The sequence below is a fragment of the Geotrypetes seraphini genome, chromosome 19 (assembly GCF_902459505.1).
Source record: "Geotrypetes seraphini chromosome 19, aGeoSer1.1, whole genome shotgun sequence".
NCBI lineage: Eukaryota > Metazoa > Chordata > Amphibia > Gymnophiona > Dermophiidae > Geotrypetes > Geotrypetes seraphini.
Genome location: NC_047102.1, coordinates 2844027 through 2869950, shown reverse-complemented (window position 1 = coordinate 2869950; position 25924 = coordinate 2844027). Strand labels below are relative to the sequence as shown.

Genomic DNA, 25924 nt, shown 5'->3' with positions numbered 1-25924 from the left:
GAAGGCCCGCCCCTCCGCCCCCGGCGACCCACAACAAGCGCAGCGGCCGTCATGGCAGACAAGGCCGTCAGTTTAGAAGACCGAGCGGACTGAGGACGAGCCCCAGCGTCAGACGGAAGAGAACTCACCAAGTCTGACACAGGTTCCTCATCAAAAGAATCACCAGCTTGAAAAGACATCTCGGCCAGGTCCTCCACGTGCTCTGCCAGCTCCACGTGCTCCGCCAGCCCCACGTGCTCTGCCATCTCTACCGAGGAACCGCACTGCTCCAAACACCACAGACCGACACGTGGAAGAAAAACTACCCGAGGACAGGAAAACAGCAAACCTCCCTACACAAAGCAACGCGAGCCCCACGCGAGCAGATAAAAACGAAAAAAAATTCACTAAAGCCGCCGCCGAGGACAGAGAGAGACCCGACACTCGGCGGCTTAACTCTAAAATAACCCTGCCCTGAGCGTCCTGCCGCTAGCCAATCCTGCACTCCTAAACTCGGCAGGACGCATTTCCTCCTATCCTAAACTCCCTTTTAAACTTTGTCCCGCCTCTCTTCCCCCCAAGAACCAATCACGACGGGCAGACACGAAGAGCCTTCCAGCCCCGTGTTATCAACGCCCGTCGAGACTAGCTCTCGGGCTAACTTTTAAGTTGTGCTCTATGATGACCAAATGTGGTCCATGACAGATGTCTACCAGGTATGGCTTTTAGCCTGACTTGAGAAAGGCGGTGTGTGTGACTTACCGCCTCCTTTGCAAAGCCGCGCTAGCGTTTTTAGCGCCGGCCGGGGCGGTAACAGCATGGACGCTCATAGGAATTCTATGAGCGTTGGAGCTGTTACTGCAGCAGCCTGCGCTAAAAACACTAGCGTGACCTTGCAAAGGAGGGGGTAAGTCAGCTGTTGTCATGGTTTGTTTATGGCTTATGGCTTGTTTTTTTTTGTAATCCGCCCTTTGGTTATGAGTGAAAAAAGAATCTTACCGGATTCTGCTCTGAAAACTTGTCACTGGAAAAGAATCTATAAATGCAACATTGTATCTCTTCAATCAGTGCAGACTACTTTGTTGCTTTAGTGACATCAATATGTTTCAGCCTTGACTTTTTCCATTTGTATATGTTGTAGGGAATTCTCTATTTAGACGACTAATAATTCATTTTTTAAAAACCTTTATTTTCTTCTATTTTCACTTGCCTTAACCTCCCTATTTCACTCAAGATACTTTTGGTTCCTTCTGCCTCTGCTCTCTCACTATTAAAACAGGATTCTCTGGCACATATGTACAAACACACGTACAAAATGTGTGTGTTCACGTCACACCCATACAGTGAAGCACCATATGAGTTCCTTTCTAAGGGATGTCTATGACAGTGGGCTTTTGTAAAATTACCCTCCCTCCGTCGAAATGAGGCAGGCCTGCCCCTTCCCGGTGCACTTTGGGATGCACCAGGGAGGGGCCTAAGACCTGATTGGCCAAGGCACCTAAGGCACCATCTTAGGTTGGCCCATGTGCCTAAGGCCCTGCCCATAGGTGGGGCCTTAGGCATCTGGACCAATCAGGGCTTAGGCCCCCTCCCCGGTGCATCCCACAGTGCACCGGGAAGAGGCAGGCCCACCTCATTTTGACAGAGGCGGGCCTGCTAGCAGGACAGTGGGAAGATCCAGCCAGCCAACATTAAAAGGTTAGAGGGGGGGTCCAGGGAGGGGATAGGAGGAGTGGGGGGGTCCACACATGGGGACATGTAAGGGAGCACGTGGGGGGACCCCTGGCGACAGGTTATCTATGGTGGGGGGTTTCCAGCAGGAGGGATTAGGGTCCCTCCTGTCGGTTTCATTCAGGGGTGGGGGGGTTTTCTGGCTGGAGGGATTGGCCATCCCTCCTGCCGTGTTCATTCGGGGCAGGTACTGATAGCCGCAGGTGCAGCTGCTAAACTTATTGAGGCAGGGAGATAGATCCCTTGCCTTGATAAGTTCAGTAGCTACATTGAACCTGATTATCTAACCGATGTCTGTAACATGGACATCGGTTAGAGAATTGGGTTCACTGTAGGCGCAATTCTATATAGGACGCCCGTAGGCTTCTGAGACCGGACGTCCTATACAGAATCTGGCCCTTTTTGTTTCAATGTTATGAAATGAAAAATCTGGAACAACTTCTAAGCTTCGTGGCTCCACATCATTCTCTTCTTGGTTGGGCTGAGAATTTTGCATCGTCCCCTCGTATGTATATCTTAGAGCTGCTGTAAAACCAGACATGGAAATTTTCCCCCCTAAAGGTCTGATCTCTTTGTAGAACGGACCAGACACCTGCAGATTTTAATCCTGCCCAAATCCTACCCCCTCACTCTCTGTGTGGCATGGATCTCCCCATGTAAATAGCAGCTTTCTGAAATCCATTTTGCTACACATAGATAAAATATTGGCTGTATCGGAGGAGTAGCCTAAAGGTTCGTGCAGTAGCCTGAGAACCGGGGGGTGGGGGGCAAGTTTGATTCCCACTTCAGCTCCTTCTGACTCTGGGAGACTCACTTAATTCTCCATTGGCCCGGGTACAAAATAAATGCTTGAATATAACATGTAAACCACCTTGATAATAGCCACAGAAATCCCATCCCCGTAGACTTAGGGCACATATCCTGGGCTCCCCAGAGAGATGCATCGAATAGATAATTAATTAGGTGGTATTGGCTCATGTTCGAGTCCTTGCGACTTGATGAATTGGTTTTGTGCTAGTCCGGTAAGGTCCTCCAGTGTCATCCCCATGGTTGGGACTAAGGGGTTAAAAATGTGGGGTAAAGCCCTGGTAACTGTAAATGCCCCATCTCCTCTAGAGCCCAGGTCCTGTTGGGTATTTTTCCAAAGGATCAAGAGGAAAGTGCCAGCCCTGGAAAGAAATTTACAGACACATTGCTTTAATGTCTAAAACCTCGTATCCAAAAGAATGCCACGAATGGATTATTAATGGAACTAAAATCTGCATTATGAAAGCATCATATCAGAGGCAACAAGGTAATATATTCCTGCTTTCAGTGAGCTTTTAAGGCTTTTCAGGTAATGACTGTAATTTTTATGCATTTTAGCCTGATTACACATAAGTAGACAGGGGTTTTTTCCCCCCAGCTATAAATGAAAATAAAATATGGCTTTAGCTGGAAAATTGTACAAAATGCTACAGGTTCACAGTGCAATGCCTATCAACAAATAGAAAGAAATACAAATCATTTTAATCAGTTCTGGCTGTTTAAGCAGGACATTTCAGGACAAAATAAGACCTCTTAGGCTATGTTTCTTTGAGAGAAAGGCACCTGGTCCCGTTTCATAACAAGATTTCCCTTTTTCCTCTTTGCGCAATCTCTTGCATCAGAAGTTGTTTGCTGTATTGGTGGTTTTAGAAAGTGGGGTTTTATTTTCCTTCTTTTCAGCTATTTTATTGACTCAATACCGTAGAATGGGAATTATCTGAAAAATAGTCATTTAGTACCAAAAAAAGTGGAAATTGTCTGAAAAATAATCCAAGTTTTCAAGTTTTATTGAAGTTTGATTTGATCGCTTATCGGATTCCTAAGCGATGATTACTTACAAGGACGAAGTAAAGAAACAAATTGAAACAAAAGGGAAGTAGGGAAGAAATACAATCAAATTAGGATAGAGGAACAGTAAAGTCAAAAACAATAGGGTTGGAAAAGATACGGAAAGTTATCTTAAAGACTGAGGGGTCCTTTTGCTAAGGCGCGCTAATTGATATAGCACTTTCTAAAGATTAGCCCGTGCTAAATGCTAAGACGCCCATAGCGCTAAATCATCGCCCCTGAATATGGTATGCCTATCCATTGGACTTTATAGATCGAAGGCGTCCTCTATAAATCTGAGGTTCTCAACAAGTAATATTAGGCATTCTGTCTAGATAGAATAAACTTATCTCTTGTGTGCAGAATATGTACTTTCCCTAATAGTGTAGTTTAGGAATTTTTATATATATATATACAGTGGTACCTCGGTTTACGAGTGCACCGGTTTGCGAGTGTTTTGCAAGACGAGCAAAACATTCGCAAATTTGGTGCCTCGTAAACCGAGCTTGCCTTGCTGTACGAGCGCCCCCCCCCCCCCCCCCCCGAGAACCGGCACCCTCCCCCGCCGCCATCGGGCACCCCCCGCCGCCACTTGAGATCCCCCAACCCACCTGAACCCTCTTCTTACTTCCCTCCGCATTGGCATCGCCGGCATCAGCATGTCCTGTGGCCGAAAATCTTCTTCCTGTGCCGGGCCTTGAGCATGTGCGCATGATGGCGGCAGGGGGGGGTGCCGGATCATGGGGAGGAGGGTGCCCGTTCGCGGGGAGGGGGGGAAGGTTTGGGGTGGGAACATATCAAAGCAAGTTTCCTTTACTTCCTATGGGGAAACTTGCTTTGATATACGAGCATTTTGAATTACGAGCATGCTCCTGGAACGGATCATGCTCGTAATCCAAGGTACCACATATAGCATTGTTCATTTTATTATTTGAAGTTGTAATTTGTAAAAAGTTGATTTGGAGAAAGGAAATATTTTATTTTAAACCAGTAATCACATTTCCAGTCCTCATGCAGCAGAATACTCAAAAGAGGTAAAGTAACCAGGTTTGCATGCCAAATATTTGCAGATATATTTAATGAACATGATGGATGAGACCAAGGATAAGATTTTGAATTAATTGACAATTTTGTGCTGTGGAGCTACTTCTTGTGCTTTGAAAGGAAGACGTGACAAATTCTTTGTTCAGATCCAACTACCCCACTTTGAAATGTGGGGAATCAGTGTTTGTCTTTGGTAAGCTATATGTTCCAGAAAGAAACCCCCTCGCCACCATCAACCACTAAAATCTCTTTTTATTGGTCTGGGAAAATGTCTTTGCATTTGTCATTGAAATGCCTTGGAAGTGTGGTATCTTCAGGTTATTAATGAAGGTATTGAATTAAAAAGTGGCAAAAGTCACATTCTGCTACTCTATTGGGCTGCCCCTGGAAATCAATTGTGATTCGTCACTTCATGCTTCTTAGTGACCTTCTACTGTTCTTTCAGGAAAAAATGTTATTACACTGACTGGAGGAGCAAAGCAATGGGCAGGTTGGTGGGTGATGCCTCGTTTCTCATTTTGCCAGATATAAAAATACCCACAAAAGCAGTTGTAAATTTATTGCATGCATGAAGCATATCGCAGTGGATTTTCAAACACAGGAGTCGATATAAATTCTGTGAAATTATAAGATCGAGTCGTTTAGAAAACACTTCATTTAAAGTTTTAGAAGTGTGTTGCAAACACGTAACAGCGTGCCACATTATTCAGTGGAGTTTCCGATTCTCACCATTCACATGACGTTTGAGATGAACCGGCTGGTTTTTGTCTACCATCATCTGTGCTGCTATAGGACCCTTTTACTAAAGTGGTTAAACAGAGCCTGATTTTCTTTAGGACTACAATCTCGGCGGACATTGTCTGAAGTACATTGTCTGTGCCTTATCTGTATGGGCAGAAGTTGGGCACAACCCCAGCCATTAAATCAGAAAGTTTGCAGATACATGTGTAAATTTTTACAAGTGGTAACTGCACTTTTTTTTTTTTTTTTACCACACTTTAGTAAAATGACCCTATATGATACTGCAAATTGTACTAGCAGTCATGCAAAGACTTAAATCTGTCATGCCAAACCCTTCAATTCTCTTTGGAAGGCAGCCATGTCTCTACGGAGTATTATTTAACAGTTAAATCTTAAGACATAATTAGAAACAAAATACAGAAGCAAGCCTATGTCAGTGCCCACTTATTACATTCATTTATTATCTGGAAATTGAAAATGGATCATTAGTAGCTGTGTAATTTGAAAATTTGAAATTTTTCCAAATTGTAAAGTGTTATTTGGAATACTGAAAAGTATAAATTTACAACTGCTTCTTTCCTCTGGCTGGATTTGCTTGTGCTTGCTTCCTGTTAGTAGCTACTAGGTTGCAACTTGCTAAATTTTAGTTTGCTTCAAAATCTAACAATTACAGCTGGGTCTGATCAACAGGCAAAAAAACTATCCGTATAACCTGAATGTTGCTGAGGTCTTTTGAGAACATTTGCACATTGATTGTTATAAATTCAGTGTACACTATTTCCTTTATAAAACAGGTTTTCCAAAGCACTGAAATGTCATAGTTGTTAAGAAATTTTTTTTTTCTTTCAAAATATTTCTGTGAAAATTATCCAGCAAATTAGAAGTTGATAGGATAGGATGCTCGAAAGGAGAACGAAGGACTGCAAAAGAGGCAGCTGTTTTCAGGAAAGAATCTCAAAATGATTCGATTCTCCAGCCGCGGGTGAGTTCGAAGGAGCTGCATTGGAACCCTCCAGCCTTTACCCAGTGACTGTATCTGCAGTGCTAAATCTCATGGTTAAGGTGACGGCATCGTCTGAAACTTTGCAGCCAACATAATTTGCTTTTATTATCTGTGATGGGAGAAAGTCAGGCTATAATGCGTGTTACAGGTCGTCATACACTATAGAACAGTGGTTCGCAACCCTGTCCTGGAGGAACACCAGGCCAATTGGGTTTTCAGGCTAGCCCTAATGAATATGCATGGAGCAAATTTGCATGCCTATCACTTCCATCATATGCAAATCTCTCTCATGCATATTCATTAGGGCTAGCCTGAAAACCCGATTGGCCTGGTGTTCCTCCAGGACAGGGTTGGGAATCACTGCAATAGAAGACACGTACTGTGGTTGAACAACAACGTGTGTTTTTGCAACACATCAACCCCAATTTTATATTTCAAAATGAACCATCACAGTAAAATCTAAATTTGAAAAAAAAACCCAAAACAAAAACTAAGGCGATATCTTGCATCGTTTATGGAAACTCAGCGGCGCCACTCATCCGGCTCTTCTCAATGGCGTGCTCTACTTCTCGCAGAACCCTCAACCGGATGCTACTAAATCTCCCATCCACAAAAGATCTTCACTCCAAACGAGTTTTCCACTCCACGCTTACCTTTCTAGGAGTAAAATATTGGAACGACCAGAAGTGAACCATCTTCCGAAGAAAAGTGTCTGTCCGACACTTATCCCCTCTTTTACAAAGGTGCGCTAATCGATTAGCACGTGCTAAATGCTAACACGTCCATAGACTAACATACACACGTTCTCAAAAAGCAACTGTTTCCTTTCCTGCAACTCACTAAACTTCATTGTATTATAAAGGGTAATATGAAGGGTACATCCCTCATGTGGCAAACATAATAACTCTCCGAAACCATAGTGAAAAAATACTATGGTGGGAGCAATTTTTGCTTTACTGGCGATTCTCAACACAAATTATATGCATGGTATTTGTGTAGATAATCACCTGTAAAAGTGGGGAGGAACTATGCTTGACACTTGCTCAGGAAGAGAACAGTTCCTCCTTCCTGTCAAAAATGAAAAACAAAACCCATTTGCACAGCTGCTGCTCTACCTGCCAGCTCAGCTGACTGCCCACCCCCCCCCCCTTGCTGGCAGGGAGAGCCCCCATCCCCACACTGGAACGAGCCTCTTCCAACCCCTTACCCCCTACCATTAAATTGGCAGGAGGAATGCCCACTCCCTCCTGCCGAAAGGGTCTCCCACCCTGGTGGTCTAATGTGACCCATGACACCACCTCCCCCACCCCCATACTTTGTTAAGAAGGCCCTCTTATTGTCAGGCCCACCTCTTCAAAATGGTGGGCCTTCCCCTTCCCAGTGGGATGCACTAGGGTCCTGGAATGCACTAGGAGGGGGGGCCTAAGGCACCTGATTGACCCACATGCCTAAGGCCTCTTTCAAGGCCAGTAGGGAGAGAGATCTTATGCACCTGGACCAATCAGGGCCTTAGGCCCCTCCTAGTGCATCCCAAGATACACCGGGAAAGGGAAGTCCTGCCATTTTGAAGAGGCAGGTCTGCCAGCAGGAGGGACTTAGCCTACCTCATGCTTGCCTTCTTAACAAGGTATGGGGTGGGAGGGGGGCTGCACAAGACCACCAGGGTGGGAGAATTTTTCAGCAGGAGTCGGCATTCCTCCTGCTGATATTCTACGTGGGTTGGGGGGGGGGGAATTGGAGGGGGCACTAGACTACCAAACTTATTTTTGGGCTCTGCAGAAGGGAAAGGGGGATCGGAGCCATTCGTTTTCGGTGGCGGTTCTGAGCTGCTTTATTTTCCTGCCAGTGCCTGAGTCAATCAGCACTCAGACACTGACAGGAAAGTAAAACTGTGTCAGCTCAGACCCTGCCGGTAAATATTGGCTCCGATTCCTTGTAAATGGAAGTGCGTTCCTTTTAGAGAATTGCAGAAAGAGCTCATTTGAATGTTAACGACCTCATTGTACTACATTTGCATAGTACAACGGAGCCTGCTAGAAAGCACGGAAAAGACCACGGTGAGCCGTTTTCAGAATCAGGAGGTAAAACACGTGGATTTTAACGATGGCTTAGCGCTATCATTATATGTGCGGTGACTTTGGAGAATCTGGTCCTGACAGGTCATACATTTTTCAGTTTAAAGGATTCAGCGCCCTCATGTGGCGAACTTAATAAACAGCACGTATCTATCCACAATAATTAGAATTTCTTATGAAAGACAATTACATAATATCATCACTGGGCCTGTTTAAACCATTCGGATATACTGTCTTCCATGTGTAAATAAAATGTTCTTTATAAATGAAAACATGTGCATAATCCTCCCACCCACCCCTTCCCTGGTGTAATAGCACGAAATGCAGGGTTTCAGCGCACTGAGGCAGCGGAGCTTCTAAATTACTCGTGAAAAACAGCCTGCTATCTTAACAATGTTTGAGATTAATTCAATTAAAAAAGATACCTTGTCCTCTTTTTTGGTTTTTATTTCTGTGTATAACTGTGGAATTAAACCCTGATATTCTTACAGATTCCTTAAAAGACCTCAGGTTCATGCATTATGCTCCATATCTAAACAACGATTTAACTGCCTGTTCTCATAAATCATTTTTAATCATCTCCTAACTAATCTTTTTTTTTTTTTTTAAGACATTGCTTTCCTGGACAACAGAGTTAAGGCACATGTGCATTTTTCTGATTTAATTTACACGTGAAATAAGATTTGCATGTATATTTCTTTCGTTTGGAGTTTTTGAGAGGCAAATTGTGTAGCTCATTTGGATTCCAAAGGGATGTTGCAGGTGAAAAGCAGGATTGCTTTTATATCCGATGTCGTTGTATCCCAGTTTGCAGAGAAAGCTGAGGAAATGGAAGAGCTGGCTGCCGAGGAACCCAATGAAACTGGACAAGGAGGCTCTGCCCGACCTAGAAGAGACCGACTGTTATACCGCACCTTTCAGCCGAGCGCGCATACACCAGTAAGTACCTGTCTGCAGAGCGCAGACACGGTGCAAACAGGCAGAGGGTTCTTTGTAGCACTTACTCCCTTTAAAAGTCACAATTTAGAGGGTGAATATATAGCTTGTACAGGGGAGTGATACAGAGGTAATAAAGGAATGACTGGGCTGTATCACTGCCACATCCCTGCACCAAGATCAAATCTCTGGGGAAAAACAAGAACCTCACATCCGTTCCTATCTGGGTCCTATCTTGGACTCTGCAGCTCGCTATAGATTTCCATAAAGCAATGAATCTGTTTAAGCAAATACAGTTAAAGGGAGATATGATTAAGAGGCCAGATATTGGCAGCAGTACTCTGCAAAGGAATCGCTAATACCCAGATGCATTTTCTACTGCTTATCATGACGGCTCTGCTCTGAGGTTGGCTTTTAAATATACAGGTACAGACTTAAGAAACAGTAATAAAACCAATGATCTGTTACTTTAACAGCTTCACGATAAACAACAGAGAGACCTTCTTTAGCAACTCGACAAGAAGCAGATTAGTTCACCATGTGCTGCAACGGACCAAGTATGAGGATGGAAAATCCAAGATGGGTAAGAGCTGCATTCACACAACACAGCAAAAATTAGCTGAGTAATTCCTATGCATTGTTAAAAGGTGCCAGGGAGAGACCGAGATCATGGCACCAACGTATCTGGAGAGTGCCACTGAAAATCCATTCAGATGTCCGTGGCACTTTTCAGACAGTGGGAAACGTCTGGACTGTATCAGGAAACATGATGGCAGATAAAGGCCAAATAGCCCATCCTCAGCATCCATTATCTCCTCCTCTCCCTATTGGCTAAGGCTCTTAACATTTGCATCTCCTCTTCCTATAGGCTAAGGCTCTTTACACCTGCATTGTGAGGTCATAGAGCTTTATGGTTAGAGAAACATGATAGCAGATAAAGGCCAAATGGCCCATCCAATCTGCCCATTCGCAGCATCCACTATCTCCTCCTCTCCCTATTGGCTAAGGCTCTTAACATTTGCATCTACTCTCCCTATAGGCTCTTTATACCTGTATTATGAGGTCATAGAGCATTATGGTTATAGAAATATTATGGCAGATAAAGGCCAAATGGCCCATCCAGTCTGCCTATCCACAGTCTGGATGTCTTCCTGATGTCATGTGAACTGTGACATCTACTAATGTGAAAACCACCATGCACTTCTTGTGTGTATTAGTGGTCACTGTATACTTTTGTCATCATCTCAATAATCACTAGCTTTTGTTCTCCAATAACCAGGTCTTCTTAAATATTCAACACAACGCAAACCAAAGTGCACAGTATCCCCTTATTATACCAGTATCTCGTTCACTGCCTTAAGTATAAAGACTACAGTTTGTGTACAGTGGTGAGTGTGCTGTGTGTTTTGGATTGCACTGTGTTGAACATTTCACAAGATCTGGACATTACAGTGTAAAAGTGTTTCACTACTGAGATGACGACAGAAGGTTTTACTTAGCTTTTCAACTTGATTTAATTTAGACTCTCAATAGCATGATCTGGGAGGGGGGTGGGGTTTAAATCCAGTCATTTGATTTAGGAGTCTAATATCTGTTCCTGCATCAAATCGTAAAGCCAAGCAAACATAGCATGACTCTAGTTGATGTGGGTCATTTCACGTTGTCTATTATCTTCAGACACTTGTTGAGGAAATCGTCAGTGAAAACATCTCCTGCAACAGAAAACACAAACATTAATACCACCTTCAAACATCGTAAGCTTTCAAGAGCCTTAAGAACTGCCTTAAAATTACAAAAGTTCTCTATTGTCATTTTCCGTTCCATTTAGTTTTAGATGTTCTATCAAAAAATGGTGTCTGCTGTTGAATTCTATCTGCAGATGAAGAAGAATCTGTGGGAGGATCTTCTGTTTTGTAAAGTAGCCACTTGGGAAAAGTACAATGAGCTGCTTTGTTTTTCTCTCTTGTAGGTGTCGGCAAACTGCTTACCAATGGTACTTTTGAAGCTGCTTTCCCTCCTCATGAGGTAATGCTTGGGGGTTATGATGGACTTCATTCTAAACTTGAAATATTTGTGTATTTATTTACTTGTACACGGAACTGAGTATGTTTTTTTTAATATGATTTAAAATCAAGTGTCATATCACTAGTGATTAGAATCTGCAAATAAAAGAAGGGAGCAAAAAAAAACAGAAAATATAGTGGAAGAAAAGCTAAGGGTGCATTAGGGAAGAGAGATAGCCCAGGTTTGTAGGGTTCCAGACATAGTTGTATTGGGAGGACCTGTGTAACTGAGCGTGGTTGCATGGGTGAATTGGAGGCAAATTATTGAGAGGGGTGGAACAGAACCCATTCTGGGCTCCTTTTGGGAGGATGGGCTAAATAAATAAATAAAATAGTAGAATGGACAGTGCTGAGAGGAGCATGGAAATGGCTAATATAATCTTTTAAAGAAAATATAATTTTGAGTTTGATGCATCAAGAGAGTGGCGTAGTGGTTAGAGCTACAGCCTCAGCACCCATGCTGCTCCCTGTGACCCTGGGCAAGCCACTTAATCCTCCACTATCCCAGGTACATTAGATAGACCATAAGCTCACCAGGACAGATAGGAAAAATGCTTGAAGTACCTGTATGTAAACTGCTTTGAGTGTAAATCTACAAAAAAGGCAATATACAAGTCCCAATCCCTTTCCCTGATGTCATAATGCCTGGCAGAAACCCAAAGAGTAGCAACATTCCAGAGCTGAGATTGTGATGTCATAATGCCTCATTCCACCAATGCCTAAGAGCTAACCTCAGCAGTGATGTCACAATGGCTTGATTAGATGGCAACGTCAGCATTTGGAACCTAGGACAATACCAGCTGGACTTTACAGTCTACGACCCAGAAATATTTAATCATGTATTTTTAATGGATATAACTAATGGGCAGACTGGATGGACCGTTCAGGTCTTTATCTGCCGTCATGTACTATGAAACTATGTTACCTGGCAGAAACCCAAAAAGTAGGAACATTCTAGAGCTAAGATTGTGATGTCATAATGCCTCATTCCACTAATGCCTAAGAGCCAACCTCATCAGTGATGTCAATGGTTTGATTATCCTAGACTTGACTTACTTCTGATATTGCATTGGAGGAGAGTGTGGCACGGTGGTTAGAGCTACAGCCTCAGCATCCTCAGGTTGTGGGTTCAAACCCCACGATGCTACCTGAGATGCTGGGCAAGTCACTTCCTCCACTGCCCCAGGTACATAAGACAGATTGTGAGCCCAATGGGACAGACAGGAAAATGCTTGAAGTAGCCGTATGTGAACTGCTTTGAGTGTGGTTGTAAAACTCCAAAGAGGCCATATAGGAGTCCCAATCCCTTCCCCCTATCTGTAGTTTCCCAATTGATGTTCTACTGCTCATTGCAATATTTACGATCCTGCATTTTCATAGTGAGGCCCTTGTTGAGTACCTCCCGGAAGGTTATGCTCTTACAGCATAGTAGATTTTCTATATAAGTCCTTGGTGACTTTGGTAGGGTTTTGTTTGAATCACAATAGGCCCAATACTAGAGACGACTTGTGTTAGTGTTGCTAAGATTAAAACAAAGCCATTCTGACTGTTCAGTGTGCAGAATTGGGAAGTCAGCATTTTTTCAAGTCCCTGGCTACCTAATTAAACTAGTGTTATCTAGGCCGAGTATAGCCAGGGATTGCAAAGATTTTCTTATAAACGATAAAGCCTGAGGATATGAATTTTACCGTTACCTTTTGCTTCCTTGGGGGTCTGAGTAAGGTGCCCTCCCCACCACCAATTGTCCTTTTCCTTCGGGCAGCAGATTGCCATGAGCTGCTCGTGGCCCAAATTCGGGCTGCCTCCGATCCCAGAATAATGTCCTTATATGCAGTTGGCAGTCATCATCCCCCATCTTCCACTGGCCTTAATAGACATGAACAGCGGATGCAACTAACCACGAGATCAACTGACAGTTTAGGGAAGAAATATCAGAATCAAGCAGGGTCATTTTATTCAGCATAATGGCTTTCCTCAAGACAGAATGAAGTGTTTTGCTGAAATTGCTGTCAACAGTTTAAATCTTGAAAGGACTTGGGTGATTCAGACAGTTTTCCAACTTGTAAGCCAGGGAGGGAATGCAAGACATCGGTTCTCCCCCATCCCACTTCTTCCTCAGACTCTCTATTTATGTTACACAGTTAATCAATTAATTTATTTAATTCATTTCTCCAAAGAGCTCAGAATGGGTTACAGGTTAATGCATAATTTCAGTACAAGATTATAATACAAGTTTTTATCCTAATTTGGCACATATTAGGGGTCTGACATTAATATATACAATATACAGTTTACCGGTTACGATTTGCAATGTAAGTTTTCCTTACATGACACATACTGGTTCTGGTACCAATATACATTTCTTTGTAGTCCATGGGTCAAGGGCAGGGGGTTAGATGAAGAGGTCTGTTTTTATTGCTTTCCTAAAGTTGAGGAGTCCTTCAAGGGATCTGATCTGTGGTGGCAGTCCATTCCGGTGGCTCGGTAACCATCTTTCTTTATTTTCTTTTGTGTTTTAGGGAAGCTATAGGAGCAGTCACCCCATCAAAACTCACGGAGCACAGAATCACAGGCACTTGTTGTACGAACGCTGGGCTCGATGGGGGATGTGGTACAAGTATCAGCCGCTGGATCTCATCAGGTGCACAAAGAATTGTGAGAGAAGGTTGCTGGGTTCAAATGAGCTTTTTGGAGATGTTTCAATGTTATTATTTTCAGAGATGTACTTCCCAATAATTCACTATTTCAGTAACTCCCAGACTCTATAAATGGCGCACAATCCTGAGATCTGCACACCAATAAATTAGTTAACAAGCCATGAACAATCAACAAATGGCTGCTAACGGTCACTTATTTGCTGTTATTGGCGCAAGTTTGGAGTTGTGCATGGATCTATCTGCGCATTCTATAAAAAGGCATCTAACTCCTCTTGCATGCCACTCAAAAGGGGGTGTAGCCATGAGAAGGGCATGGGTAGGTCAGCAATAATCCGATTAATTACACGCGGTATTATAGAATTTGTGCACCAGGATTTATACCAGGTTTAAGCTTGCTGGCCTAAGTCCTTGTGTCCACAGTTGGGTATGAGAATCCCCACGATGCACTATTTCGTAAAGAATGCTAACCTCACCCCCTAGACTAGCACTGACTGCTGATTTTTCCCAGCATCTGACTTTTGGCTCCATTTACTGTATCATCTCTAAGGGCCAGATTCTCAATGCGGCACTTTAAGGTTGGCGATGGGTAGCTGCCCTACTGCTGTCTAACTTAATTGGTTTAATTGGGTTTAAGTGGTGTGATAAGTGGACATGCCATTAAAATCCAATTAAAAACTTGTTTGAAAAAAAACCAACCCCGCTATGCGGCCCACCTGACCAGTGCCTTGGTCCGTGATGCCTACCGGTGCCTAGCAATGCTGAAGGCTATCAGTGGGCATTGTTAGGGGTGGTGCCAGCCTTCGGCATCACTAGGAGATGCTGGCTGCGATTCATGAAGGATCCTAGGCCCTGGAAATGTGGGCCTGTGAAATCCTGGTCTATATTTCCAGCACCTTGGATCTTTGCTAGGTGCCGGTATGCCAGATTCTATACATGGCGCCTGTCGGTGATTGACACATGACAGGCACCTATTTGCTAGCTGCCTGCCATGGCAGGCGCCAGGTACAGAAGCAAAAGAGAGAGGGCCAAGTAAGGCTCTTCTCCTCCTCTGTATGAAGGCAGAGGATGTGATAAGAATGGTTAATGTAGCTGGTTTTTAAAAAAAAGTTTTGGACAAGTTCCTGGAGGAAAAGTCCATAGTCTGCTGTTGAGACATGGGAAAATCCACTGGTTGCCCTGAATCGGTGGCATGGACTGCCGCTACTCTTTGGAGATTCCGCATGGAATGTTGTTACTCTGTGGGGTTCTGGAATCTTTTTACTCTTTGAGATTCTGGAATGCTGCTACTATTTGGGTTTTTGCCAGGTACTTGTGACTTGCATTGGCCTCTGTGATGACGGAATACTGGGCTGGATGGACCACTGCTCTGACCCAGTACGGCTATTCTTTTGTTCTTATGAAATAAAAGTACAGTGAATAAGGTCCTTTGTTTCCTGGACTACAAATGGAGTGAGATATTCATCTGTTCAATAAATCCACCTAAATTAAACTACGGGCCAAAGGTATTAAAAGTTCTATTAGAAAAGTTTGGTAAGTGTGAGATTAAACTATTTTTCCCCAGCCTTCATTTATCAAGCCCTACGAATGGCCCTGGTTTTGCAGGATTTGTTTGTATTCTCTGGACCTTGAAGTCATAGGTGGGAAACCAGTTGCACATGTCCTGATCCGTGCAAACACCTCCTCTGCATCGGGAGCTAAAATGCAGTGGGATGAATATGTCTTTTCTGTAACACAATTTTGCAGTGTTGACGTGAGTGTGGGTGACCAGCTAGAATCAGGGGGTGTTATTAATTGGCTGTTTTTGTCCATAGGAGATATTTTGGTGAAAAGATTGGGCTGTACTTCGCTTGGTTGGGATGGTATACTGGGATGTTGATCCCTGCTGCACTGGTTGGCCTCTTTGTCTTCCTCTATGGGTTATTCACGATGGATTCCAGCCAAGTGAGGTAAGAGATGCAAATTTTTCTACATGTAAAGGAGTTTTTCCCCCCCATACAGAGAATGTTTTTTTTAAATAAAATTCCACATGCATAAACATTAGAAGCATGGAAAGAGTGAATCTGCCCTTTGCAACCTGCAATGAATGCATTTGTTTTGTAAAATACGCAGGTGGGGGTAATATCATAAAGGCATTTGGAACCAGATTCAGTAATTGGCATTCAAAATGAGGTGCTGGGGAAAAATCCCCCACGAAGCACTGTTCTGGACCGAGTGACCTTTACAGAGTAGCACTTAGCATGGATTCTTGCACCTGACCTTGTGGGTGAGGACTTAATGCTGGTGTCATACTGCGCCAAACTTTTTTGGAAATGCGCCTGATCCACCGTGCCCCTGTTTGGGTTGGCATGAGCAGTGGCGTAGCGAGGGTGAGAGGCGCCCTTCCCCCACCCCACCCTGCCCCCATCTGTTCCTTCCCCACACCCTCTCACCGTGCGTGCGCCTGCCCCTTCCTGGGATTGCTGCTCGTGCCAGGAACATTAAATAAGTATGGGAGAAAGGGCTCACGCTTTTGCGGTAATGGGGGGCGGGGAAGGAGCAGTGAACCAAGATGGCACCCGCAGTGGACTTCCCCTCCCCCCTTCTTACTACACCACTGGGCATGAGACATAGGCAGATCCACACGTAAGTCTAAATTACTGCCAGTTAGCATCAATAATTGTTAACCAATTAGTCTGCACACAGATTTTGGATCTCTGCCTAAATGTGGGTGAACCTTAAGAATGGCCTCTTACAAAATACTGATGGGTATACAAGTCTTTTATCGAGAAAGACACGGGGAAGCTACTGCTTGCCCTGGATCGGTAGCATGGAATATTGTTACTCCTTAGGGTTCCGGAATCTTTTGTTACTCTTTAGGATTCCAGAATCTGGCTACACTTTGGGTATCCCGCATGGAATCTACTATTCTTTGGGATTCTAGAATGTTTGAGATTCTGTATGGAATGTTGCTACACCTTGGGTTTTGGCTAGGTACTAGTGATCTGGATTGGCCACCGTGAGAATGGGCTACTGGACTTGATGGACCTTTGGTCTGACCCAGTAAAGGCTAGTCTTATGTTCTTATGTACGGGCTCTGACATGATGGCGTGTACTTTGCTGGTAGGTGTAGACAGGGACGGAGTTTGAGCAGAGCGTGTGCAGAGTTCACAGTTTCACGCGTGGAGGGGCATTTTCGATAGGTTCCCCTAAGTCTGTCTTTGGACTCAGAGAAAAACATCCATAAATCTGGCGGAGAAAATGTCCATTTTCAAATCCACAAGACGTCTAGCTTTTTTTTTTTTTCTCGAAAATGGCCCAGATACACATTTTCATCTAATCCAATGTCAAGAACTTCAAAATCGCAGTTAAAACTTACCTCTTTAAAGAAGCCTTTTCTGAGCGACCAAGCAACCTTTGGTTGACATCATTCCAAACCTGTATCCCTTCCCTTCCCCCTCTCTTTCTCTCTCTCTACCCTTTTTGGCTGTGGTAGGATTGATTTGAAAATGTCTCTCTAATGATTGTCTCTTTCCTTTCAAAACAATATAATTCCCTTCTAGCCTTTAGATTTTAGATTGTATACCGTCTTGCTCTGTTTTGTTTTATTTTTATAGGAGAGTTAAAGGCAGTCAAGCAAATCTTAAATAAATGATATGATTTTGCCCTCTAGTGGCATATTGAAGGAATCTAGAGTTTCAGACTCCCAGAAAGTATCAGTGGGATAAATATTGTCTTTTCTGTAACACAATTTTGTAGTGCTGACATGAGTGTTGGTGGCTAGCTAGAATCACTGGGCCTTGTTAATTGGTTGTTTTTATCGATAGGAGATATTTTAGTGAAAAAATCGGGATCACCTTCGCTTGGATGGGATGGTACATTGGGATGTTGATCCCTGCCGCACTGGTTGATGGTAGAGATTATAATCCACCTGGGCCTGTAGTAACTGCCTTTGGACTGAAGATATTTGGCTGTCAGGCTAATACATATTAGCCAATGCAAAAGAAACATAGACACATGACATTTAATGGCAGCTAAAGTTTGCAAGACCCATTTGGGTTGTCTATGCAAAAGCCAGATCAACACGTGGGCAAACCAGGCATATGCCTAGAACCTAGATGTTTGGGGGAGGGTTTATTGTGTGTGATCAGGTCGCCAACAGTCTGGATCTTTTCAGGATTCTACAGATTGTTGCATTAGTCGGGAAGTCAGAAAGCTGGCTAAAGTTTCTAGAAAATGTCCAAATGGCTGATGTATTTGCATCTATATTGTGTACACACATCCAACCTGTTACACTAGTATTCTGTATAAAGAAATGAAACACCTACTTCCCTTTATCAGGCATTATTTAGGTGCCAGTATTTAGACATTGCTAAAGCTGATTATTAAATCTGATGAGTCCAAGTTTCTCTCCTCGGCACAAAGCCACTATGGTAGATCCCTAAGTAGGATTTTACATAAGAACATAAGAATAGCTGTACTGGGTCAGACCAATGGCCAGTTCTCACAGTAGCCAATCCAGGTCACTAGTATCTGGCCAAAACCCAGAGAGTAGCAAAATTCTTGAATCCCCAGAGTAGCAAATAGGATTACTTTCAATGGAAGTAAAGCCCAGATGCCCCTTTCTGTCCTCCTTGCTTCCATTGCTTTCAGTAGAAGTAAAACCCAGATGTCTCAATCCGTCCTCCTTTTTCTGAAGTCATAAGGTAACAGTCAAATAAAACAAATTCAATTTTTTAAAAAACGATCAAAAATCATTATTACCTATTCTTGTAAGCAAAGGTACCTAATGGAAGGTACTAGAACGTTTTTGACAGTGGGCTCCTAGTGGAGCTTAAGAACCCCAGGTCTCCTAGAGGTCAGAATCTCTGACACTGTGCTTGCTGAGCTGTGGAGGGTTGAACTCGGAAGCTTGGCCCTGATGCTTTCATTCTTTTCTATTGTGAAAGCAAAGAGATCTGTGACGCGAATGAGACCATCATGTGCCCCATGTGTGAACGGAACTGCTCGCTTCAGAGGCTCAACGAGAGCTGTATCTACGCCAAAGTAAGTCATGTCTTACTGTGGGGTTGGGGGGTGGGGGGTGGGGTGCAGAGGCAGATTCTTTCTCAGTGGTGGTTATGCTAGAAATTTCCTGAAAATGTCATGCCCATTTTTTTAGTTTTGGAAAGGCAAAATTTAATAGACTTTTTACATAGATGATGGATACTGGAATTTATTGGTTGCCTATTTTTTTAAATTATTATTTGGCTTTGCTTTAAAATATAACTTTAGTTGCATCATGGGTACATTTCTTCTTGAGTGCAATTATAAGCATGTCAGATCGATGCAGAATTCGGGGGGACTTGATAGCTGCAGATTTTCCTCTATTTTTCAAAGTGAAAGTATGCCTCAGAAGAAATACTCACACGCATGTATGCCCACTAAGGGGTCCTTTTATTAAGGCGCTAAAAATTAGCGTGCACAAGGCTCCCATAGAATATAATGAATGCCTTAGCATTTAGCACACGCTAAATTTTTAGCGTGTGCTAAATCAGTTAACACACCTTAATAAAAAGACCCCTAAGTTTCGGAGGGAAAAGTGTTCACGTACATCTGATAATTGAAAAGCACATGGCCTGCAGCGCTATGCAAATTTTAAGTAGTTGCAGTTTTCTCTATGCACTTGTGAACCGCCTAGAACTTTTTGGGTATGGCAGTATACAAGAATAAAATTATTATTATTATTATTATTGTTGAGGTGATGTTTTCCTTCACCTCAACAAGTGAACCGAAAAAAGTTATTCGAGTCCACCTTCGAAGTTCAAGATCCCAAAGATTGGAACAACCTACCAACATACTTGTGACACTCTTACCATCAACTCTGGAAATTTCTAAAACATCTCTCTTCTCCCGAGGACTCTCAAGTTCTATATTCATTTATAGTTCAAGACTCTCACTGCAACTTCGATATACATTGAAGAATCTTATTGCAAACCACATTGAATCTTTGTTGAAAATTTGGTACGATATGCACGCGAGCTCCGTTGCCCCAGCAAAGACACGCTCTGTTGTGAATTAACATGCAGTGGGTTGCGTGTTCATTTGAAATGAAGTCAGTGGCATTTCTCACGTCTTTCATGCGTTTAGCTTCACGTCTGTTTATCCCAAACTAAACGTAAGGCAAACTGTTTATACGGTCAAGCAAAACGGTTCACCAAAAAAATGCATTCGTAACCAAGTTATGCAAAAATAAATATATATAGTCTGTTTTGTGCGTGTACATTGGGAATTTGCAGCGCTGTAAACTCTTAAGGCGCAGTAAGCATGTACTAGCACATGATCCCTGAGAAGATTATTTGCAGCAGCTCATGTGTCAAAGGAAACACGTCTCCTACACTGCAAGACTTTGTTTCTGTTCAGAAAAAGAGAACCGTGAGGTTTGTTGAAAGGTTAATAAACCACACTGACCCAGCGCAGCATGGGTATTTCTGTTGCATGCTAATTCATTTTTACCCTGCTCTGCATTGGCCATTGTTAATATTTTGATTACTTCTTGATAGAAGTTCCATGAAGTGTAAAAAAAAAAAAAAAAAAAACATCTTAAAATATGCTGACCCTTAAAATGAGATTTGACATTGAATTATACATTTGGCATTTGTAAACAGATCGGTTGCTTTCTCTTTCTTGTCTCTTGTACAAAGATTGCCAGCACTGCAGGGACCTCATGTAACACATGTCAGCAGGAAGGTGAAGACATTAATGGGCCTGACACTGGAAAGCTAAAATTAATCACGATGCGCCCTTATGTGTGTGACTGCACTTTAAATTACTCCAGGGCTGAAGCAACGTGAGAGAGGGTGTGGGCCTCAACAGACAGAGCCACTTGGACTGATTCTGGAAGCGGCGTCAGCTGCAGCAGGGGGCTACAAAATGGACGCCTGCCGCGTATCAATCACCGACGGGTGCTGCTTCCAAAATCGCGGCTGCCACAGAACCTAGGTGTTTTAAAGGCCTACACTTCCATCGCCTAGGTGCATTGGAGAATCGCGCATAGCGACCCCTAGTGATGCCTAATTCGGGCGCCAACCCCAACCAAGGCTACTTCCACGTTAGGCAACACTAGGCATCGCTAGACACCAGGGATATAGGAAGACGCCTTGCACCACCTATTTTTATGTTAATTGTTTTGTAATTGGCTTTTAAAGGTGTTTCAAGTTTATTTAAAATTTCTTATACCATCCAATCGAACTTCTAAGCAGTGTACAATAATAATAAAAACATACATCAACTGTAATAGAAGGTTAAAACTTAACATTATATGACATCATTAGAGATAGTTGATACATCCAAAGACATTTAAACCATGGACAAACCAAAACAGAAGGTAAAAATAATAATAATAATCAATTTATATACCGCAAGGCCATAAAGTTCTATGCGGTTTACAGTACTTAAAAAAAAAAATAAAAGAAGTTGAATAGAACTAAAAAAGTTAAAAGCCAATAATTACAGATGGATGGAACCCCAAAGGCACCACCTAATCTACCAAACGCAATCTCGCTAAAATTTGCATGCCACCGCAAATATAACCTGAATTACTACCACATTCTCTGACAACAAAGATGCACCCACCTGCAAAGAACATAAGAACATAAGCCTTGCCTCTGCTGGGTCAGACCTGAGGTCCATCATGCCCAGCAGTCCGCTCACACGACGGCCCATCAGGTCCAGGACCTGTATACTAGCCCTCTTTCTATACCCTTCTATCCCCTTTTCCTTCAGAAAATTGTCCAATCCCTCTTGAAGCGCGCTCCAGGTGTCCACCACCCGTTGGGTGAAGAAGAACTTCCTAGCATTGGTTCTGAATCTGTCTCCTTTTAATTTTTCTGATTGCCCTCTCGTTCTTGTAGTTGTCGAAAGTTTGAAGAATCTGTCCCTCTCCACTTTCTCTATGCCCTTCGTGATCTTGTAAGTCTCTATCATATCCCCTCTAAGTCTCCGCTTCTCCAGCGAATAAAGCCCCAGTCTCTCTAATCTTTCAGCGTATGAAAGGTTTTCCCATCCCTTTTATCAAACGCGTCGCTCTCTTCTGAACCCTCTCGAGAATCGCCATATCCTTCTTTAGGTACGGCGACCAATATTGGATACAGTACTCCAGATTGCGGGCACACCATCGCCCGAAACAACGGCAGGATAACTTATTTTGTTTTGCTTGTAATACCCTTCTTGATTATTCCTAGCATTCTATTTGCTTTCTTAGCAGCCGCTGCGCATTGTGCCAATGGCTTCATTGTCATGTCCACTATTACCCCCAAGTCCCTTTCTTGGGAACTCTCACTCAATAACAGCCCTCACTTCCTACCATCTCTACACTGAAAATACGGCAATTTAAGTCTGTATATGTAAGTCTAAATGTTATATCTATACTGTAATTGCTGTAATCTAAACCCTTGTCCGTGCTGTAAATGCTGTAAAGTCTGTCTCACTAAAATTTGTCCTACCCATAATATGAATGTACTCCTGTAACCCGTTCTGGGCTCCTTTGGGAGGACGGGCTAAATAAATGATCAAAATAGTGCATAATAAAATTTTTACAAATTAACTGCCTAAATACTTCAAAAACAGATATGAATAAAAATCTCTTGGAATGCAATTATAATCTTCCTGACAGGGGCTCCATAATCTCAGTATAAACTGCTATTTGTCTTCAAGGTTAACTAAAACCTGGCCTGGTCTCGGGGATTAGGGGACTAGGGGACACTCGATTAAGTTACAGGGAAATACTTTTAAAACCAATAGCAGGAAATATTTTTTCACTCAGAGAATAGTTAAGCTCTGGGACGCATTGCCAGAGGTTGTGGAAACAGCGGATAGCGTAGCTGGTTTAAGAAAGGTTTGGACAAATTCCTGGAGGAAAAGTCCATAGTCTGTTATTGAGGGAGTATTATTAAGGGAAACTGGTAACTTCGTATACATTCCAAGAAACTCCAGATTTTGAGTTCCTAAAACATTGACTCTGTCATTTTCACTATGGAGTTCTTTTACTAAAAATAAGCCATGGCATACTGTTATATGGGAGGGAAAGAAATGCCCACCTAGTTTGGGCTCAAGCCCACCTAGAATTGACTGAGCTCAGCTCGCCAGCCATTTTCTAAAAACCAAATATTGTACCGCTGTTTGCAGAAGGACATTCTGTGACATGTTTTACGACTTTTTCAGTTGTGCTTTTCATCATGCAATGCACCGGTATTAAGATTTTATTTATTTTTATTTAAAAAATGTGTTACTTGCAACATCCAACAATAAAATAAAATTAAACATAATGATAAAACATAATAAAATAGAATTAACAAAGTTATAAAAACAACACATACAAAAAAAAAAATTCTCTCCAATAACATCATCTTTCAGAGTTTCCAAAACTATCCATCATCGTTGTGCCATTCACTTGATAACCACATTTTTATTTTCTTCTCAGATGACATATCTGTTTGACAATGGAGGGACTGTCTTCTTCGCAATTTTCATGGCCATATGGGGTAAGTGTGGACTCCTCCATCGAACAACTGATCCTGTCTTTGCCTTACAGACAATGTATCTCTTATAACTGGGTAACAGGGGTGGATATTTCTGAATGTCTTTGGCAACGTAACGATTATTCTGCAGGTTACAAGGACTGGTGGGGGACAGCTGTGTCCCTGTCAGAATGGAACCAGATGTGCTCTGCTTTTTTCCTGTGGGTATCGAGGGAAAGAACTTTAGTACTGCAGGCCCGATAGAAACATGATACCTTTGCGTTTCTTTGGTGTATGTGAAGGTCATAGACAAAGAACGTTCTAGAACAAGAGGTCACAGTATTACCCGTTTCTGTACAATACTTGCCCAAACAGGTGAAAAGCGAGACTGCAGTTAAAATGCAACTGGTACTGCCACATTTTTGCACTATACCACTTTTATCAAATATAAACGTGCTGTTCTGAATATATCTGTTTGTATCTGGATAGTGGACTCAATATTGCTACTGGACAGATAGAATTAGCAATGACCAACGTGCATCAACTGCACTCTAGATTAGGCTTACCAGGTGTACCTGGACATGACCTCTTTTTAGAGGACATGCCCGGGTGTCCGGGCGGCTTTTCAAAACACGGTACTTTGTCCAGGTTTTGAAAAGCTTCCACCTCGGGACTGCGTCAGAAGGGCATCTGGGCATGCACGCATGCGTGTGATGTCATCGCATTACACCTGCGCAGATGCTCTCCTGACGTGGTTCCGAGCATGAGGACAGGTTGAGGAGGCGGGGCTGGGGGGGGTGAGGCTGGAGAAGAATGGGGCGGGACTGGACGGGCCTGGGGGTGGGGCCATGGGTCTGAATTTACCCTACTCTAGAAACTAATGGTAAATGTTAGCATTATATTGAGCCACCACAGCCGGCAATGCTGACCAGATATTCTTCTTACCGTTTCCATAACTTTCCTGTAACACAGGTCTCTCTGTCTCTAAAGCCTGACAGTCCGATGTAAAGACTCACGCTTCAATTCTCCTTCAGAATTTTGGTTATCTAATCTTTCCACGTCCGTTCTAAAGTGAGAAGGATCGCGCCTCAGTGAACTGTTCTCTCTTGTTTTCCTTTTCCACCCAAAAAGTATCTGCCAGCTTTTATGGAGGAATAATGCTCCTTTTTTTGGTTGACCTTCCTTTTAAGGGCAATTATTCTCGTCACATAACAGATCCCAGACTGGGCTGTTCATTGTGATTTAAACCTGTGCAGTTTACTGCAATGCAGACAGCACAGACGCTCCGGTCCCAGGCAGTCCTTTTTTCTCTCCATGTGATATGGTACCTTGAAGCGAAGGAACAGCCTACGGTCTGGGAAAATTCCACATTGTTCACAACGGACAGGAATAAGCTGCAGGCATTCATCCAGCTTTATTTCTCAGAGATGGGTGCAGGAAAAGTGACTTTAAACTTTTGCAGAGATGTTACTATTTGAACCTTGCACTAGGAAGAGGTTTTTTTTTTATTTTTAATTTGCTATAACTGGATTACATCTTGGTCTGATGACTGGGCACCAGCTGTCCCAGAGCTGCTCTGGTTCTCTCCCGCTCGAAAGAAAATTATTTCCAGTCCTGAACGGTTTTAGAATTAAATTCCATTAAATTATCATATGAATGGCATTTACGGTCTTTGGAATCTCTTTACGAAGCCACATTAACCCCCTTTTTCACATAGGTGCGATAATCAAATTAGCGCGCACTAAATGCTAACGAGTCCATAGACTAACATGCACGCATTAGCGTTTAGCGTGCGCTAATCGGTTAGCACACCTTAGTAAAAGAGGGCCTAAGGTTCATCGGTTCACACGCATTAATTGAAAACTTAATCCGCTGTAGTGCGAAACCTCCACAGTACTGCTGGTGGGGGGGGGGGCACTTTCAGAAATAGAGGGGGTGGGCAGTGGCGTAGCGAGGGTAAGAGGCGCCCAGGACAGTGGTGCCCCTCCCCCGCTCCTTCCCTGCCCCCTCCTGTCTCGCACGCGCCCCTTCCCCTCATACCTCTTTAGTGTCCCCGGCGTGAGCAGCAACCCCAACCTGCTGCTTGCGTCAGCTCTTCCTCTGATGTCACTTCCTAGGCGTGAGTCCAGGAAGAAGAGTCGACACTGGCGCGAGCAGCAGTTTGGGGTTGCTGCTCACGCCAGGAACGGTAAAGAGGTATGGGTGAAGGGAAGGGGCGTGCGTGGTAGTGGGGGTGGGGAGTGGGGAAGGAGCAGGGGGGGGCAGAGAGGATGGGTGCTGGCACCCCCATCAAGATGGTACCCAGGGCAGGATGCACCCCCACCGTCCTCTCCCTTACTACACCACTGCCTCACAATGTGCAAGGTAC

General features: G+C 43.3%; 1 protein-coding gene across 2 annotated transcripts in view; it reads left to right on the top strand.

The window, feature by feature from the left end:
• The window catches only part of ANO3 (anoctamin 3), a 94514-nt gene that overhangs the window by 31760 nt on the left and 36830 nt on the right, over positions 1-25924 (top strand). For both annotated transcript variants that reach the window (XM_033928711.1, XM_033928710.1), the window contains 8 exons: positions 5054-5098; positions 9235-9366; positions 9840-9946; positions 11333-11388; positions 13946-14067; positions 15895-16029; positions 19009-19105; positions 23520-23580. In XM_033928711.1, coding sequence (XP_033784602.1) covers positions 5054-5098; positions 9235-9366; positions 9840-9946; positions 11333-11388; positions 13946-14067; positions 15895-16029; positions 19009-19105; positions 23520-23580 — 755 coding nt within the window. The remainder of the gene's footprint in view (positions 1-5053; positions 5099-9234; positions 9367-9839; positions 9947-11332; positions 11389-13945; positions 14068-15894; positions 16030-19008; positions 19106-23519; positions 23581-25924) is intronic.